Here is a 19,644-nt window from a genome sequence, read left to right on the forward strand (position 1 = left end):
GCACCTTTCTACTGGATGCTGATAGAAGAAGCAAGTACAATGAAGAGATGAAGGACACACAGGAAGAGCTTATACAGCTTCAGCAATGGATAATTGTATTGTACATTAATGTTTTCTGGTGTGACCACAACAGAAGTGTTTTATCTCTTGAAAGATGTTTAATGGCATCACAAAATTTGGGAGAATTGTTAAATGAATGAACTTTATAGTGCGGTGTTGTTGGCAAGCATTTTCTGGAATTAGTACCTGTGTTTTCAAGTGTAGCTTAAGGGTAGGTGTTAAACCCCTGGAACTGTGTCTGGGAGTAATGCCACAGTCTCACAATCTGAAGTCCGATAATTCTTTTGTGGATGTGAAAACATCAAACAATGGCATTCAGTATGTTTGTTTCTATGTGTCCATGTGTCAAAATGTCTTTTTCCGTGAAGTATACATGTCATTCAAATGAAAATGTTTGCACACACACACTTACAGACTAGTGACGAACTGATTAGAGTCTCCCTAATCCTGCTCACTTTGAAATGTTCTGTGCATAACTCACTCATGTAACAATGACTGCTATGTTCACTGAAAGTTGAAGAGCAACTTTGCAAAGTTGGTCACTTGGCTGGCAGCAAGTTTCATCCAGTCTGTTGTTTTTTTTTTAAATAATGTCAGCTGTCATTTTTATCGTCACCGATACTTGAGTATAAATTATAAATGCGTGATTACAAAAAAGTACAGCAACTCTGCCCATAATAAGCAAAATCTATCCCACCTTAAATCTCACTGATTTTATCTCCTTGTGCAGCTCTGGACCACACCCAGCAATGCTGTCATTTTAGTTTGCTTCCTATACGTCCACTTTGTACTTGCACTCTGCATCTGTGATTTCACCATAAACCCCAGAGTAATATATTCAGTGACTGCTAGAGAACTGTGGTGCGTGCCGCAATGACACAGTCTTCGCTCACCACCCATCCTGTTCGCCATATTTGGCTCCTTGCGACATTGTCCCTGTTCCTTTGACACAACGGAGGAGATCCGGCTAACATCACAAATGCAGAATGCAATTTGTCAGAATGGGACTTCACAGGAATGTTCTAAAAATAGCAACCTCCACACTCATGTTTTTATGTGCAGAGTTGCAGAACTTAAGTTATATGCAAAGTTACTGTCTGTACACATCTATGAGACAGACTGTTTTTTTTTGTAGCTTGTTGTAGATGTCATTACAGTTTAAATGTGTGAACCTCATTCTGACACTGTTAACCTGCAGTTTACAGGTAATAGCAATCCTTGATTATTTTCCTCTTCTACATAATATTAATAGAATTAATAACCTGGATTACAAAAGTCCCTATTATTGACATTCAGAATATGAGAACAAGAAAAACAATGACTGGTTTATATCAGTTAAGCACTTTTATAAATTAATCATTCTGTTTATAACGTTTTACTGTGCATGCTATTTCACAAACTTTGTGGACCTGATATTAATGGCTTTCCGTTCTTTTCTTTACAGTGTTAAGTTTCTAGCATTCCCCCTCTCTCTAAGGAAGAGTCCATAACCGGTAAACACAAATTTGCGGCGGGAGCCACATAACGACAGGTGTGACACGGATGGACAGTTAAAAGGAGATCTTTGGGGTGACAAGAGAGACCAGAGGTTAATCATGAATTAAAAAATCATATGGTCTGCTCCTCACATTGTTACCAAAGCAGCCTCTCGGAACTCCGACCACACTTTTGACAGCTGTCTGACTGACCTTTTCTTTTCCTTTCCTTTGGCAAACTGACTGAGCATTGCACTTACACACTTTGGGAGAAAAAAGGACTCCTTAGTTCACATTCCAGATGACATCTCTCTGACACTAATACTCGCCATCTTGTATGAAGACCAACTCAGTGCTGTCTACAGTACTGAACAACTGAGCAACTTTGAGTTTCTGAAAAAACAAAACAAACAAACAAACAAAAAAAACACGTCTTCAACGGGACTGAATGAACAATGTAGCATCTCTGCTAACATATTGTAGCATTTGTTGGCTGGGAAATAACTTGACTTAACTCATCAACCGTTCACAGAGAGAGGAATTTATGCATTCACGGGATCTTTTAGATGTCATTTTCCTCTTGGGTTCCTTTTCCAGTTAAAAAAACAAAAAACGAGTACACGAGAGACAAAGGATTGGTCTTACTCATTAAAACACCTGGCATTCACATATATATATTTTATATATATATTCATAAACATATATACATATATATGGCCCATTTGGGGGACCCTATGTGTATATATATATATATATATTGATATGTATATATGTATACATATATATATTACACCCATATGGTCCCTTGTTCAAGCTTAGCACGTGTATAGTATGTTTGCCACTGAATCTATGTCTTCCATTAACTTTTATCTGACTGAAACACTGCCCTCCTCACAGCACTGATATAAAAAAACACTACAAACTATACCAAGTGTGAAGCACATGTAAACAAAGCACATGTAGCATCTGCTCAAACATGTCACATATGGCATTTACTGTACATTTATACTCACCTGAAGCAGTCACTGCAACAAAATAGTGAGAAAAGACTTGTCTTTATCTCTCATGTACTGACATGGGCTTGCCCAAAGGTCCTGTAGCATGCACTTGCTGAATGACCTTCTTTAATGTATTGTAGATTGAGGAAATATTCCATTAAGGGTGAGTTTTATACTTGCCCTACAATTCATTGCCCTAATAGAACTTACCTATTTAACTGCCACTATCCCTATCCTGATTTGCACATATAGAATATTTTTCCCATGTCTGACTGACTCAGCATTCAGCCATGGGGAGTAAAGAGAGGTGAAGTCCTCATCGATCAAGGGATAGCAGCCTTCCTGAATGACAAATAAGACCATACCACTACAAGAACTGTTTTTAATTCACTCTCCAGTGGTTGTAATTTCAATGTTATTTTGAAAGGGACCAATCAGATAAATATTTCCCCTCAACACAAAGGCCGTCACTGCCAGTCAAGGCACAGGACTCCCTGGACTCACACTGCCCCATCTCTCCCTTGCCCTTGATGTGAACGACTTCACGGGCAAGTCGGTGTCAAGATAAAGATGGCCCATTTCGGGGACCCTTACGCGAAGAGTTAAACCAGAAGACGTGGACCAAGAGTAGAGCAAATGCGGAAGTGTACAAAGAGAACAAATCTATATTTTGATAAACAAATCCACAGCTCTCCATTACTTTGGAGGAGATTTCTGAGCAGAAAAAAAGTCCAGAATGACAGAAAAAAAAGAGTCAGATGCAAATGTGATTTGAGTATTTGGCATCAAGAAATGGAGTCAAAGTCCTATAAAAATACGGAGAGCAAATAATCTGTTATAAGGGGTGTGCAAAGCTGTTTACCCCACAAGCACTGAGAAAATGTTTTCTGAAAGACAATGAGCAATGACAGACTGCACCTACAAAGACATAGGGATGATGGAGGATGGACGATGAGATAAACAAATGGAGAAAAAAGATAATGCATTTTTGTAACTTTGTTTACCAGCATGACTACTTTGCATGACTGTCTTTTCTGCAAGCCCTTAGTTGAAGACAAGGGTGCTAGAGATACAAAAAAATATATATAAAATTAATTAAAAAAATGTTATATGCAATTAATGTTTTAAAAAAGATTATAATGAAAGAGAAGAGCTATATTTTGTTTTGAAAAGTTAAAAAAATGTGAATATTGAAACATGTATGTTTGCAAAGTACACCCTGAACTATGTTTTGTTTGATGAAATCTCTCTGCTACTACTGCCCTACATTCGTCATTCCAGTGTTTTTGACCTTTTCTGTCACTGTTTTATTTTCTAATGCACTGAGCAGTATATTTTTTAACTCTTCTAAGTCAACAGTGGTCATTCAAGACTTTGCCTATAGCACCTGCGCAAAGGCTTTCTTTCCTGGGATGTTCTTCGTTTTTTTTGTTAGGTCCATGTTTTCCTCCTTGATTCATTTGCACAACTTACGTAGCAGCAGCAGCAAGAGCAGCAGCAGTTCTAAAACAGCAGCACTCCATACCACAACTTTGACAGCTTGAATACTACTCATAGTTTGCTTTTTTCTTTGGCAATAATACAGTAGTTGTCACAAGATTGTAGCAGGTCAAATGGAGAACCTTGAGTCCTTGGAGTATCTTTAAAATCTCAGTGTTAGAGATTTATAAAGGCCTTGGATGTCCCATGGCAGGATTTTGCTAGGATAGGCAATTCTGTTCCATTCATAGAAACATGGGAGTAGATGTGTAGGTTATCCAATAAAGACCAATAACAGTACGAAAGATACTATATTGGCAAATAGTCGGAGATATCAGGTTTGCATGGAACCAACTGCCATTCCAAAATTTGTGTGGTTTTAAGGACTCAGGTGTGTCAATGATGTGCTTGGATGTAGGTGTTTTGCTATTTTCTTTCTAAGATAAAAAAAAATCCTAGTATATAGACAACGATAATGTGAACACCTCACAGTGATGTGTAAAAACGCATGCATTATGACTTGATAATCTCTCAAGGGGGGGAACAGAGTCTTGACATATTCCCTTAGCCTCCTATCATTGTTTGTCATGAATCCAGTCCTGATAACTATAAACACTGTGCCGTGTTGTAGAGCAGAAACGTCTTCCTCCAAGAGGCAACTGAAAACTACTCACACTCACAGTGTCAGCATGAGTGTGTAGAGGTAGCTCGTCTTCGTTTTTTTAGATGGTCAGGTCTTTGCATTCGTCACTTACCATGGTTATCGTCATCCAGCTGGCTAGTTGGCAGCTTATTACAGCAAACAGCACAGTCATGTGAGTACCAATCAAAAAGACCCAGAGCTTCCAAAATGATGTCAGAAAGTGGGAACGAAAGGGTGAGAAATACCAGTGTCCACCAAGGGGAGATTGATAATGATGTAATAAGTAAAAAATAATGTCACTGTTGAGTGCTCTCTAAGCCCCTCATCCTTGTCTTGGTATTCCAAGTGAGTTTCAGGCCCTGCTGGTCCAGGGCTTAGCTCAGGCAGCTGCACGGTTCTTTGTCCATTCCTAGTACATTGCAGTTGGAGGCTCACCAGAATATGAGACTCAGTGGTGTGATGTAGACTGTAGAAGTCTTTCAAAAATTCTGTCGAGTCTACACTGGTTTTACAGGGTCTAGAACTTTTGTCTATTTGCATTAAATGGTCCATGGGATTTCTTTTTTGGTCCCGTATCTTTTTAAAACTCACAATTTCAGTTCCCATTTTGGAAGGCATTAAGCTACTATGGCTTTGATGGTCACAAAGATGTTTATGAATATTTCAGAGGTAAACTTCCTCCAATGGTGCGCACACTTGCAAAAACCTTGTGCTTCACCCAGCTGTTTTTGTTTTTATGGCCAAGTAGTGTCTTTTCCTCTTTTTCTTTTTCATGGTTACAGTCTTTATTTCCTTCATTCTCTACGTTGTGGCTGCTCTGCCAATGCCAGGCTGAAAAAGATGTCTTTCCTTTTCCAATGCATAATACTGCCATTTGATTTAGACACGTTTGAAGAGAATGAGCTACAATGTTGAGAGTGCTAAGTCTGTTTTATTTTTACAATCTGTTAAAAATGTTATAAATTTCATGTAGAAACACTCACCGTAACCAAAAGAACAAATTTGCTTTACATGGTAAGGAGGTGCAACTGTTGTGACAATGACTATTATGTATGTGGACATGTCATCTGCAGGTGTTGGGAAAGTGTCATGTGGTCCTTGGATGACACATACTCAATGGTAACCATTTTCTTTATATGCTCGTTTATGTTTAATATGTTTTTCTGTTTTTCTTTTTTAAATTGAGGACACGGTATGCAATCTGCACCACGAATGCCACTGATAGACACTTACTGTATGCTCCCTGAGACACAGATATTCTGTCATCAGTTTAGATGATTGCAATGTGTAGTGGCTTTATGGTTTTCCATAGAGTGACTTAGCAATCACACTAATTGAAAAATATTTTATTTTACAAATTAATAATAACAGAGTTGTTATCAATGTTATCATACTAACTACATTTTTCTAACATATATCATATATCTTATTTTAATTAGAAATATAATGATTAAAACAAAGTCATACCCAATATACGTTGAACTAACAGTACATAGTATCATTATGCATCCAAAGATGAAGACATATTCATTTTAGAAGCTATCAAACTGTCTAAAACAGACTTAAGTACTAGTCCATTGTACTGCGGTCTAAGTAGGAGAGTGAATGGGGCGAAGAGGTGGTCACTGGATTATCTGGTTGTGACTTATGCCGGATTTTATTTTTGAAATGTTGTAAAACAAAGAACAACTCATCAAGAACTGTATAAAGTATATTTCAATGGAATGTTCATGATCTATCTTTTTATATTTTGAAGAAAAAATAGAAACATATCAATAAAGTGTCATAATTGAACATATTTCTACTATTGAGACTTATAATGTATGAATGTCAATGCGATCTAATGTGAATCTCAATCTTCATAGCAGCTTGAATGAATAACAAACTAAAAGTCATGAGATGCTTTTTCAGAGACATTAAAATTGCTTAAAATCATTGAAATTAACTTAAAATAAATGAAAAAGTAACACGAGTTGTGTGTCTGTTTAAGATTTCTGATCAAATGTGGGCGTTTGTGAACACCGGCTGAATATGACTGATAGAGTGACATTTTGCACCGACTGTCACAGTTAACACTGTTTATCAGCCTGTCGGGAACAGGATACCACAATAAAGTGATTGATATAATTTGATATGAAGTGAGAACACAGTGAAATCCAAAGCCGTCCAAGAAACTAAAGACTGACATTAAATTTGTGACTGGAAGGACATGGTGTATATCAGTGCCAGCATTTACAAGAAGTTTCCGTTTAAGTCAGTGACTGTTACTTTGAGAAACAGTCACATAATGGCAATCGATAAATTTGAGGTCAGCAGTAATTGTGTCATGATATTTGAGATTGAGGATGTAATCTAAGTCCTATCTTCCCAGCTTGATATCAGATAACTGTAACTTATAATATTCCTGACACTGGATACCAACATACCCCTTCCTGTTCCAAAGGACAGGAACAGGAATGTCTATAAAGACATGGACGAGTGAGTTTGGTGTGGAAGAACTTGACTGGCTTGCACAGAGTCCTGATCAACCCAATAGAACACCTTTGGGATAAATCAGAGTGGAGACTGTGAACAAGGTCTTCGCATCTGACCTAAAAAATGCACTTCTGAGAGAATCGTCAAAAACTCCCATAAACACACTCCTAAACCTTGTGGCAAGCCTTCCTAGAAGAGTTAAAGCTGTTATATCTTCAAAGGGTGGGCCAACATCATATTAAATGCTTTGGAATTATCACTCAAGTTATATGTGTGAAGGCAAAAGAGCGAATATTTTTGGCAATAAAGTGTATTACTTACTACCTGTAATATTGACTGTTTGGAAGAAAAAAAACAGATATTTAGAAACCTGGTTGTGAAGCGTCATTTTGAAGCATTTTAGTCACATGCCTGTTGTTGTTTTTTTTACCTCAAAGTGACCATATTTGAACGAAGAGCCACTGTGCTAAGTTATCAGCTAATGCTAGTTGGCTTTGTTAGCAACCTACATCCATATACTGGTATGTGTGCATTGAATAGAGGCAAACACCCATTAATTTGGGCAAACTAAGCAACAGATACTAAATTTTCACTTACTAAAGTTCTTTGAAGGGGCTTTTACTATAGTTAACAATATGACACACTGTTTTATTTCACTAAAATGCTTCGGAAAGAAGCAACTCAATTTAGCTGATGTCAAGTAGCAAATAGCTAGCCATTGTCTGTGTCAACATCAGGGACAGCATAAAAGATGGATGTAGTTACCATGATGGTACCCGCTGGTTTCTGAGGTCGTGTTTTTTGAAGCCTTGAGATGAGTGTTTCTTCCGTTGCCATCTTGCTTGCTAAAGAGAAAAAAACTACTAGTGAGGGATATGTCTGACACGAAATATTCAGTGTGTGGATTCATACCACAGACAATTCTCCATTAAAGAAAAACAACATATGACCAAGATTTACAAAACAAAATTAAAACAATATTTTAAAAAATACACTACTATGGGACTGTAAGTCTTTTTTGCAGTCACAGTCACCTATCTAGTAGCCTGTAGACAGAAAGCAGATTTAAGACACTTCTGCTGTACCTTAATTTTTCCAACCCGGAAGCTACGTCTGTCTTATATGCTGTCTAGGTTCAGTACTCATTTCTATCACTTTTAACTCAAAGCAGCCTCATTTTGAGAGAAATTTGTTACCGGGAGAAAGTAGCTATAGAAACCAAAGCTTGTTGAACCTCTTAAAAGAAAACTTGCTTAGTGGAACAAGATTACTGCATAACATTTGCACTACTGCTGCTTGGAAAATGAAGGCAGCAAAGCTGGTGCAGGGGCCACATGCTAAGAAATAAAAATGTGGTCTAATGAATTGTCTGTTCTTTCTACTCATGGTTACCAACTGTCGGTTTCAAACTGTGTTGTGAAATTGTAGTGGTTATGTGTAGCCATCCCACGGGAGTCACAAGATGTAATGACTGTGCTGCATAGCTGCACGAACAGCAGAGTTATACGGCACTATATAGAACCAGGAGCAGTCAGGTTATGATGAACATTGCAACACCAAGAACACCACAAAACGATTGATTTCCACAATTTTAACCCAAAACAAAAAATCTAGCTGAATTCCCTCTTGCATTTTATTGACACTTTATATTCACAAAGCGTTGAAGTATTTGTATCTGTATATGCTTGAGTGTATTGGTTTGTAAAACAAATGGTCATCAGATTCTTAGTAAGCAGACTGTGATCAAATGACAGTGTATTATATCAGCCCGGATGGCAGTTTGTTTTTTTGCCAACAGCTATTAGAAATGTCTGCAGAGGCCTTTTTCAGTTTTTCTCCTTTGTGCCTAAACATCACCTCCCTCTGGTGGTAAAACATAGTAGTAGTCCACTTTGGTAGAGAGAGGTTAATATCACAAGTATTGTGTGTGCAGTTAGAAATAATCTGTGGTCCTTTACAATATGTGACACATTACTGAAAACAATTACAGCTTGGTATTCTTCTTCTAGGGCACATTTATCTATTTTAATATAGTTTTATATTATTTCTTTTTTGTTTATGGGTAACAAATGACACCTCAGAAAACAGCCCTGTCATTAAATGTAACGATTGCTTGAATCTGATTGTTTCTAGTAGATTATCTCTCTACAGTCATGACAGTCCAAAAAAATAAAAATCCACAAAGTTAGTAATATTCTTCTCGTATTGTCTGTTTGTAGCGCATACCCCTGTAAGTTGTCACAGACACTTGAATGATTTCCACCCAACTGCATGAACTAGCAGATCCGAGGTGTAGGCGGTAGCTCTTTTTTCCCCCACGAAGCCTGTTGTGTGGCACACAGCAATCGTCAGCAACAGATTGAGAGTCTGGTGGGGGCTGATCCTGATTTAGAGGTGATGGAGGCAGACAAGGGTCCAATTTCCTTTGAACTCAAAGTATCATTATTTGTGAAATGAGGGGGAATATGTGATATAGCAAAATAAAACCTACACTGGTAAATAATTTATTATTGTGCCGCTCCACAAATAGAAAAACGTGAGCCAGTTTACCCAATAGGTTTGTGTCACTGCAGACATTTTTGCACATTAAAATAAGAAAAGCACAAGATGTATAAAATAAAATAATAATGGATGATGATTTCACTTGTGTTTGCCAACTTGAATAAATGAAGAAATGTCAAAAGCTAATTTTTAATATGGCTTTGTAAGAAATTCAAGTGATTGTGCTTTTTGTATACTACAAAAATGTATTTAAATGACTGTGATGTAAAAAGTAAAATATATTTACAGCAACTTAGTAACTAAAACACTGTTGTTGTTGATTACGGTAGTTGTACTGTAAAATAACAGCTTCATGCTGGCAAACAGATCCAAGTAGTTTATTGTAATTTAACATGAAATTTTGTTGCAGCATATTTCAGTTCACCCCAATCTCTGGCTGCAGCCTTGGTTTAAGTGAGTGTAATTGGAGGAGCCTACTGAAGACGCTAGAAAATGGAATTAATTAGAAAGCCTTGAAAATATGTTTTCTGTATGTTCGTTCTATGACGCTCAAACTCCACAGTTTTGGTTTTTAATCTACGCATATTCAAATCCAGTCATTTTGACTTAATGAAAAACAGCGAGGGTCTTCTGTCATTCATACGCCCATGCTTGTTAGAGGGGGCAATACCATGCAGAGGTGACATTTGATAGGGAGGTTGAAGGTTGACATGCCCCCTAGCTAAAATGGAGGGAAGGGACACGAAGGGGGTGGAGGGGTCCAGCACAGATCAAATTTCAACAGGACAGCATTCCCCCCCAAAATTTGAAGGCAGACAACGTGAGGCAGTGAGGGACAGGGCGAGATCCTGGATGTTCCCGGAGCAAATAACTGGAAGTAGAGTTTGTGTAAAGTTGATCAGAGTTAAACCTCTGTGTGACAAGTTAGATAGCCAAACAAGGGCTTCGTGTTTGTGACAGGCAGACATGATGATAGAGAGGAAGAGATACAACCTGATGAGCCGAAGGAGACAGACAATGTGATTTTTCACCCCGTCATTAGCCTCTGCCAACAGCTGTTTTTCTTAGTGAGTAAATTATTTTCATTAACCGGGTACTAACATTGTTTGTTGTTTTGCCTTCAGTTCATCTAAAAACAAAACCATGAATTAACTTTTAATGCAATGAAATCTGTCATGAAATATCAATTTCCCCTCTTTAGTCCTTTGCTGCTAATGCTTATCAACTGAAAACCTATTTCGCTGATGTAATTATCACTCTGGTTTTAAACAGGTTTTCTTTTAAGTCCAGGTGTTCAAAATCTCAAGAGGGTGGTTTGCAGCATTCCCTCGGTTAGGATAAAAACAGGGATGGAAAGCAGGGATCCACAGTCCAGTGAAGGAGAAGGCAGAGGGAGAGAGAGCGATGGGGAGAAGGACAAGCATCTGAAGGACCAGCTCGACAGTGAGGAAAAAGGAGAGAAGGAGATCAGGGGAAACGAGAAAGAGAAGAAGAAAGAAAAGCGTCGCTCAGGATCTCTGTGGAGGAATGGATGGGCACTGAGTGAAAGACTGGCCATCAATGTATCAGGGATGCGTTATGAAACTCAGCTTCGCACCTTAGCCCAATTCCCTGACTCCCTGCTCGGCGACCCCAGACGAAGGTCACGCTACTTTGACCCACTTCGAAACGAGCTCTTCCTGGACCGCAATCGAGCCTGCTTTGATGCCATTCTGTATTTTTACCAGTCAGGGGGGAGGCTTCGGAGGCCTGCAAACATACCCCTGGATATTTTCATGGATGAGCTGATATTCTATGAGCTCGGAGAGGACATCATGAACCGCTTCAAGGAGGACGAAGGTTTTCCAAAAGAAGAGGAGAGGCCTTTGCCGTCCAACAGACTCCAGAGAAAACTGTGGATGCTGTTTGAGCACCCAGAGTCCTCATCGGGTGCACGCATCATCGCCATCATCAGTGTGATGGTAATCGTGGTGTCCATCCTCATCTTCTGCCTGGAGACACTGCCTGACCTCAGACATGACAGAGAGGTTGGAAATTTAATTCAAGTTCATGTTTGGGAAGGAAAGGTGTGAAAGATGGATGGTTTTTGCAGGATTACCTGAAAGTTAGAAGATAACATTATAAGAATAAATGGTGGTATCAAGGCACTAAAAGAGAAACCCCAAATCTTGTTGTAAAGTCTTGAATGAAATATATGTGATAGTTTGGGTCAAAGGAAACACAATACTTTGGTAAGCTGTTGTTTAGGTAAACACACACTTGAAGAGTACTACAGTGTGCTAAGAGGAAAAATACTGACATAGGATACTATTGGCCAATATGTCTGGAAGCAGACCAGAGAGAGCGAGAGCTTATGGTGATTATTTTAGTCGGCTGTTAAATTTGATACGCTCGGATTCAGGAAGTGTTAAAGGGTACAGGGAGTAATGGGTGGGTATTGGAATACAAATAATAGGAAGCATATTCAGACCCGAGAAGACAGTTAGGTGTGTTAATTAAAGGTCACAAGTGACCATACATATAGGCAAAGGTGAGCCAAGGCCTTCCAGGTGGCTTAGAACCAGAGACCAAAAGGTCTCACAGGATGAGCTGCATAGTTTTGGGTCATGTTAACACATTCCTCCAGGACTGCTGTGCTGTGGCAGACTTCCTTTGCACAAGGTAGCTGCCAGGAAACTACTGTAACCTCCTCCTGTTCGAGTCAGCGGTACACTCACTGAACTGCACTGGCAATGTTACACGGCCTCGGCAGCCAGGGCGATGGGAATAGCGATGAAGGTGGAGATGGATGAGGAGTGGTGCAAGTAGACACTCATGTTTCTCTTCAGAGATCTCACTGGGTTAAATATAGTCTTAGGAGAGCCCTTGGAGCAAATCAACACATAGATGTCCACCTTTAGTAATAAACACTGTCACTGACCTGCTACTGAAAGTCATAAGGAATACACTAAGTTTATTTAAACGACCCTGAGCTTTATATATTCCACACAACCCATTACAGCATACTAAACACATCTATTTTAATCCACGCAATCCGATTTCATAGTTTTAACTGAATGTTTAGTGTAAGATGTTTTAAATAGCCACCAGCCAATGCTTGAATATGCAATGTTATAATAATAAGTGACACACATGATGGAATGACAGGTGGACTAGAAGAGATAGCTGAATGGGAAGGCGCAGATGCCAAACACTTGCAATGCTGCCAAATGTGAGAACCAATAGCATGGTGGGCGACATACTGTAGTTTAATGTATCAAACACTACCTAGCTCAGCAGTATTTTTTTAAAGTAAAATACTAGCACAATATACAGTAACAGCTTTGCATTTAAAAGAACATATGTTTACTTAATATGTTTTAGAAAGACTTAGATTATATAATGCATACCACGTTCATATATATATATATATATATATATACATTAAATATATAGCTGTAGCGACCCACTGAGCTTAGCTTAGCTTAGCAAAAAGACTGATCACAACAGGTAACCCGGTGCTATCAAAGTAACAAATCTTGCCAGCACACTTAAAGTTTTTTTTTTTTTATATTAATTTTAATCCATATAATATTAAAATCAATTCACTGTTCTGTGGATGGCTACCAACCAGATTTTCTGCTATGGTTTTGCATACTAGTTTGTAGTTAGCACTGTTTCCTTGGAGCAAGAAGGTTCTGGTTAGCCGGGACATCTCTGTGTAGAGTTTGAATGTATTCCCCACCCCTGCATGGGTTTTCTACGCATTTTCAGCTGAGAGACATACAAATGTATTTAACTGGTGGTTAGAAAATAGATGTAGGTTTGATTTACAACAAATCCTGTGGGACTTCACCTTTTGTGTGTGTAACTTTTGCACTTTTAGTTTTTGCACACTTGATCAAACAATCAAGACAAATCATGTTAATTTTAAGTAACAATGTTTTTGTTACTTAGCTGGTTTTTGATTTTTTTTTAAATTATCTTTTGTTTTTACTTCTAACTTCACAAGTATGTTTTACATTTTTCCTGTCTGCCCTGTGTCATTCACTCAGGAGCATCACTCCCAGGCAAAGAACATGTCTGAGAACATGCCTGCTGCATCAAGTTTTTTCCACGACCCGTTCTTTCTGGTGGAGACAATGTGCATATGCTGGTTCTCCTTTGAACTCATCATGCGATTCACTTGCTCCCCCAGCAAAATGCACTTCTTCAAGGATGTCATGAACATCATTGATTTCAGTGCTATTCTGCCTTATTTTGTCACTCTGGGAACAGAACTGGTCAAAGACAATGATGCCTCTCCAGCCACGTCCTTGGCCATCATCAGGGTCATCAGGCTGGTGAGGGTCTTCAGGATCTTCAAGCTGTCTCGTCACTCCAAGGGCCTCCAGATTCTTGGTCAGACACTGCGGGCAAGCATGCGTGAGCTGGGTCTTCTTATCTTCTTCCTGTTTATTGGCGTCATCCTCTTCTCCAGTGCTGTCTACTTTGCTGAAGCTGACCACAACAAAACAGACTTTGTCAGTATACCACATGGCTTCTGGTGGGCAGTTGTCACTATGACTACAGTAGGCTATGGTGACATGTACCCAGCAACAGTGTGGGGCAAGATGGTGGGCTCTATGTGCGCCATTGCTGGTGTTCTTACCATTTCGTTGCCTGTTCCTGTCATTGTGTCCAACTTCAGCTACTTTTACCATCGAGAGACTGAATGCGAGGACCGAAGTGAGTACACTCATGTCGAAACTAGCCTATGGGAGGATGAGGAGGCCGAACGAGAGGATTTTGAGGAAGATGGCCAGGATCCAGAGGGAGATTATTATGCCAGTGAAGGTATTTGCAGCCCTCTAAATGGGACTTTGCTTGGTGGATTGTGTACAGGACAGAGTATAGAGTACAGGGGAGGAAATATGTATCTGAGGGAACCACTGGTTACTCAAGTTTAAGGAGGAAGTTTTGTACCCTCTGACAAAACCATCAAACCAAAAAAAGTTCATGATTCACAATTAAGTTAAAATATATTTAAAGGTTCTGAAGTCCTGACAAGTGAACCAACAAATGCTAGTTTGTGCAATTTCAATTTAATGCTCATATACCTCCTAACAACCTAATATTGCCTTTGTTATTTGCTGGAACACTAACCAGTCAAATGTCACTGAAAAGCAATTTTTGCATAATACTGGTTTAAAAAACAAATGTTTTACATTCTCAGGGTTGTGATATTAATGAAATACAAGCTTTTATTTATTAATGCTGTCAGCTTGTGTTTGAGATGACTTCCTGAATGTCTTGTGTCTTGAAACTATAATGTCTTAGTTCTTGTGCCGGAAAGTTTGAAATGAAAGCAGATAGATCATAGACGATATGAATGTCACGTCTTTTCAGAACTCAACCAAATACCAGCTGAGCTGTCAATGAAGACAGACTAAGATCTCTCATACGACACCTTTCACATTCTCAGTATTGTTCTATAAGTATAATGTTTGCATATTTGATTTTTTTTTTAGTTCTGGCTTATATATTACCTGAAATGCCAGTGTTAAATAATTGATTTGACTGCCATGGCAAACGTTCTGTATTTATCTGCTTGATTAATGCATTCAGTGTTTTTGATAAAGATTATATTTTAATAATTTTCTTACGTTTCCCATTTTGTTTTGGTGTTTTTGTGGTTTCCTTGTGTTGTTTTTTAGTCAGTACTTAACAGTTAAGGAAAGGTCTATTACAGCAGTGTTATTTATGAAAATGAAATATAACAATCCTTGATAGCTTAGTCTACTGCGGCTCTGTTTTCACTATTGTATGTCCATGCCTGACCTTTCCAACAGCGACTAAGCTGTTATAAGCAGTACCTTCAACAACATTGCTGTCAGATTCACAGGAACACATAAGACTTTCCAACACATCACAGTGATGATCCATGGAAGGTATGTGTGCTTATGTTACCTCACTTGTGTAAACTGCTGTAATAATGTGTTTTACTTTGTGTTATTGATGTTAGTTTAACAGTCAGTAAAGGGCAAGTAGATTAAAATAAACCTTTTTTTATTGTCTTTAACAATGAATCCCTGTCTGCTGGAATAGATTAGTCAGTGATGCAATGCTTGGATGGCAGTAGATGGCTTTTTGAGTTTCAAACAACGCCACAAGCAAACTCTCTGTTTACTTTATAATAATGTAAAATAGCATGAAATACAAATCTTGTGATCACTTATTTTGATCTTTATAGGGAATGTAATCATTGTTACGGTCACCTGCAATCAGGCCTGAAGTAATGAACAAAGAAAGTGTGCATTTACAATGCCTGTTTATAGATCACAATGAAAAAAATGAACTGATTTAAAATTTGAACAATTAAACTTTACAAAAAAAGATCAAATAAATCACAATATAAATTGATAAACTCACATAAAACTTTTGGGGGATATAAACTGAGAAAATCTGTTGCTGGTTTGGCCAAAGACGGGGCAAAATTTCATTAGGCACAAAAAAAACAATGATTGTAGAAAACAGACGATAGAGACGTTTTGGCTTCATTTTTGAGGAGCTGTCGCATCCTCCATATTTTCTACAGTCATTGAAAAAACTATTCACCTACACACTTGGTCTACCTCTCGTTTGATTTTGTACCAGCAGAGGGTGCTCATGCTCTCACTTCAATACTCTTGTCTTCCACTTCTACTTTCCCGGTCTGTGTACTTGGTAAATATATGCTTGGTTTTTTAAGTACATTCTGGTTTGTTGAACCATTTAATAAAGTTGCTCAATCTTTTCATGACAAATTTGACAACGAACAGCAATATTTATATCATGTTTGTTTTAATTCAGAATTTCTCCCCAATAAGATAAACACACTTGAGTTGTACAAACAGAAACCTCTTAGGCTTCCCCAGCAGATCTGGGTTAGGGAAACTTCAGAGACCTCACATGTCAAAATCAACAGATTGTTACAAACATGATTTTAAAGTACAGTTACAGTTATTGAAATTAAAAAAATTAATAAATAACCATTTGAAATGCACAATACATAGTAATAAATAAATAACTTACATTAGTATTGCCTCCACAAAAACATGTTGAGAACAAATAACAGAAAGCTACTCATTTCAAAACTAAATCAAGTTTACAGGCTGAGCCTAAAGAGATATAAAGGTGCCAATCTGTGAGAAGTCTGTGCAGTTCATCCTTTTATTTGTCCATAGAAAACTGAGGACTGCCCATAGAATTTAGACCCATTCCAAGAAGGTCATCAGAGTCCACGTTGAAGAGTCTCTGATTGTTTGGCAGCTGCTCTGATACGCTATCCGTTTTCAAGTTATTCCTCAGTGGTAGGAACCGCGTAAAGGGAAGCGCGTGTCGATCTGGGGAATGTCTTGATGCCAGTGACATGGGAAATCCATATTGTGAGGAAATGAAACGGGTGTATCCGTCAGCCAGCAGCATTTCTCTGAAGGTGCAGCTGGTTTCTGAGTAGTGACTCTGAAAATAGTGTTAAAATATTGTTCAGATTTGAGAGAAAGTGATGCAAAAAAGGATGATTCAGTTTTTAGTGTTATAGCTTACCTGCCCTCTCAGATTGCCTTCGCTGTCCACACAGAGAAAAAGAGATGATGATGGTCCTTTAATGATTACATGGCCTGGTTTAACTGATTTCAGCTGCATCAAACCTGAAAATACAGAAATAGTGATAATAAAAATTAGATTTCTGCCTAGGCCTCAAATTATCCACTGTCTTTTGTGGACGGAAGTCAGTGCCAAATATGCAATCTGTTGCAAGCTTATCCTGCTAATACTAACTGTAAGGTGTCTGAGCATCACTTCCTGTGACTCTCCCATCCATGTTCATCTGCAAATACATCCCACGCCTGTGGTTATCTGCAAAAAGAAACAATGAAGGAAAGTAATCAGAAACATTTGAGTTTTATAAGAGCGACATCGCCTTGTCTGTATTTTTGCGCATGCATTCAATTATTCTGTAAATTGCTGCAATGAAAAAATGTTTAAATACCTGTGTAAAGATGCACTTCTCTGACTTGATTATTAAAGGATAAAAGCGGGTTGGAGTCAGGGAGGTAAAACGACATAGAGACAGGAAGTGGAATGATTAAGAGAAGAGAAGACAGGTGAAAAAACAAAGGCATTTGGGCAAAAAAAGATTGACGAAGCTTTAAGATAAAGAGATGAATAAATAAGGGATAAATAAAAATAAATAGATTTGCAAAGATTAAAAAAAATAAATAAATATTAAATAAGAAATATAGCACTGTGCACTAGTGACTCCAGGAGCAAGTTTTGGCCCTTATAAAGGAGCTTTGAGAAGGAGGTCCTACTTCATGACCGCATGAGTCAGACATTTCTACATAATTAGTGTGATTGAATGCTGAGGGGAAAACCTTTGCTCTCATACTGTGTATGGACTTCTCAGATCACTTACAGTAAGAGTTGTTGTAAAGTTGTGTTTTTTTTGGACTCCCACAAGTTCAAGTGGACTAAGTATTTTCCGAGCCATCATGCACGTGTGCAACATGTATACATAATTATGTTATGTTCTTAACCAGTCATTTCATCACTTAACTCAACTTAATCACTAATATTTACCAACACCTAAATTTCAGAGCCTTTTTTTGCACGGGACACATTTTGATATGAATTAGTATTTAAACAACTGTTTCTATTCATATTAATTGAAGCCCTACACCTTACAGAAACTCCTTATGTGAGGAATTTTTAGTATTGCTTGGAATTTGCAATTCATGAAAATTCATGACTTCTTGATTAGATGGAGCATCATATATACTGAGTATATTTCAAAATAGTTTGATTACACAACAATACATTGTAGCAATTCTTTCCTTTTCACAGTCTTTGAAATATTGTAGTAAAAACTGACCGGAGCACAACACTAATTTTGCTTCGTCACGTGTGGACAAGTGTGCTGTTTGCTTTTCCATTCATCCCTCCAATTATACATTTAAAAACTGCAAGAAAATGTGACACAAGGTGTCTGCGTCATCTCCCGAATGAATAATAGCAATGAATTGGGAGTGGGAAGTGACCAAGTGTGTTTTGAGTTTTATGGTGTTTATCTTATTTTGATATGCGTGTGTTTGAAAGAGAATGGCGGGACGAGTGGGTGAAGCACATTTATAAGCAGCCGGAGTGTTTACAGGAATGCAGCTGTGCAGTCACAAGAGAGGCCTCACGTCAGATCGGAAACTCTCCAGTTAGGAAAAGGTGCATCATGGTGAAACGTCTTCAAACTGCACCATCACTTATTTTACTGCATTGTCATACTGAATCGCTCAGTTAAGAATGTGGAGCATCTGCAAACACTACCCTTAAGGCCAAAGAAATAATTGATGATGCTTTCTTAAAAGCTCTGATTTGTAATGCCTTTACTACTGATCCATCTCTAACTTTTATAAAATAAGTAATAGATATAGTTAAATAAATGTCTCTGTTTTATATGGAAAACTCTTCATGCTGTTTCCCAATCAAATGGTACAAATACACACAGAACATAGTCATAAACACTTAAAAATATTTCTTAATGTTTATGCTGGGTTTTCCTGTTTACCTTTTAAGCTTCCAGCAAATTGGGGTGTAAGTCCCATCAGTGTGTGTGCGAGAAGTACTTGTAAGAAAAACCCATCACGGTCTTAATTTAAGCACGTTTTCCCCTCCCCCCACATATTAAGGATCTTTATGAATGTGTCAATATATTTACAGGTGATGAGGGTGAGTATTTCAAGGAATAGATATCAAACTAAAACTTCCCCAGTTAATTACATAAATTAAAATCATTATTTTTTGTCTCACAATTTTTATGGTATCCTGAAATATCCAAATGGACTCATTTAAACTATGTTGGATGGTTTTATTCCCATAACCTGAAAGATTGAGTTATGGAAGTCAAATGATTGGAAAAATATGTTCTGCCTCTGTGCTCTCACCTTTAAAAAACACAATCTGTATTTGTCCACTGTTTGTGATACACAGACCTGCACTATTTATAACTTCCACAATAATC

At 38.0% G+C, this 19,644-nt stretch overlaps 3 protein-coding genes across 8 annotated transcripts in view; 2 read left to right on the forward strand and 1 right to left on the reverse strand.

The window, feature by feature from the left end:
- Window positions 1-6,453, forward strand: part of kcnc3b (potassium voltage-gated channel, Shaw-related subfamily, member 3b) — a 53,516-nt gene extending 47,063 nt beyond the window's left edge. For all 4 annotated transcript variants that reach the window (XR_003221446.1, XR_003221447.1, XM_019362685.2 and 1 more), the window contains one exon: window positions 1,505-6,453. Coding sequence is in view for 1 of the 4 variants with exons in the window: in XM_025909992.1 (XP_025765777.1) it covers window positions 1,505-1,518 (14 nt within the window). In the remaining 3 variants the exon portion in view is untranslated. The remainder of the gene's footprint in view (window positions 1-1,504) is intronic.
- A 310-nt stretch (window positions 6,454-6,763) lies between these two features.
- On the forward strand, window positions 6,764-15,650 carry LOC100703398 (potassium voltage-gated channel subfamily A member 7-like). Of its 3 annotated transcripts, XM_013272595.3 has the most exons (4): window positions 6,764-10,699; window positions 10,905-11,659; window positions 13,667-14,447; window positions 15,443-15,650. In XM_013272595.3, exons 2-4 carry the CDS (start codon window positions 10,982-10,984, stop codon window positions 15,457-15,459), a joined length of 1,476 nt encoding a protein of 491 aa, XP_013128049.1. In that variant the 5' UTR covers window positions 6,764-10,699; window positions 10,905-10,981; the 3' UTR covers window positions 15,460-15,650. The 3 variants fall into 3 exon arrangements, with proteins under 3 accessions (XP_013128049.1, XP_013128045.1, XP_005448358.1); XM_013272591.3 differs by lacking the exon at window positions 15,443-15,650 and having other exon boundaries at window positions 13,667-15,247; XM_005448301.4 differs by lacking the exon at window positions 15,443-15,650 and having other exon boundaries at window positions 10,923-11,659; window positions 13,667-15,247.
- A 217-nt stretch (window positions 15,651-15,867) lies between these two features.
- On the reverse strand, window positions 15,868-17,612 carry fgf21 (fibroblast growth factor 21). Its single transcript, XM_003438468.4, has 3 exons — window positions 17,412-17,612; window positions 17,178-17,281; window positions 15,868-17,093 (listed from the first exon to the last, which is right to left on the reverse strand). The coding sequence occupies exons 1-3, from the start codon at window positions 17,470-17,472 to the stop codon at window positions 16,803-16,805; spliced, it is 456 nt and encodes a 151-aa protein (XP_003438516.1). The 5' UTR covers window positions 17,473-17,612; the 3' UTR covers window positions 15,868-16,802.
- Between the last annotated feature and the right edge of the window lie 2,032 nt (window positions 17,613-19,644).

Source organism: Oreochromis niloticus, linkage group LG8, assembly GCF_001858045.2.
Source record: "Oreochromis niloticus isolate F11D_XX linkage group LG8, O_niloticus_UMD_NMBU, whole genome shotgun sequence".
NCBI classification, from domain to species: Eukaryota; Metazoa; Chordata; class Actinopteri; order Cichliformes; family Cichlidae; genus Oreochromis; species Oreochromis niloticus.

Coding starts and splice junctions, on each gene's coding strand:
- LOC100703398 (XM_013272591.3), top strand. CDS start 10,982: ATGGAAAGCAGGGATCCACAGTCCAGTGAAGGAGAAGGCAGAGGGAGA. Junction 11,660..13,666: donor ACCTCAGACATGACAGAGAG/GTTGGAAATTTA, acceptor TCATTCACTCAG/GAGCATCACTCCCAGGCAAA.
- fgf21 (XM_003438468.4), bottom strand. CDS start 17,472: ATGTATTTGCAGATGAACATGGATGGGAGAGTCACAGGAAGTGATGCT. Junction 17,282..17,411: donor TGATGCTCAGACACCTTACA/GTTAGTATTAGC, acceptor CTGTATTTTCAG/GTTTGATGCAGCTGAAATCA. Junction 17,094..17,177: donor AAGGCAATCTGAGAGGGCAG/GTAAGCTATAAC, acceptor CACTATTTTCAG/AGTCACTACTCAGAAACCAG.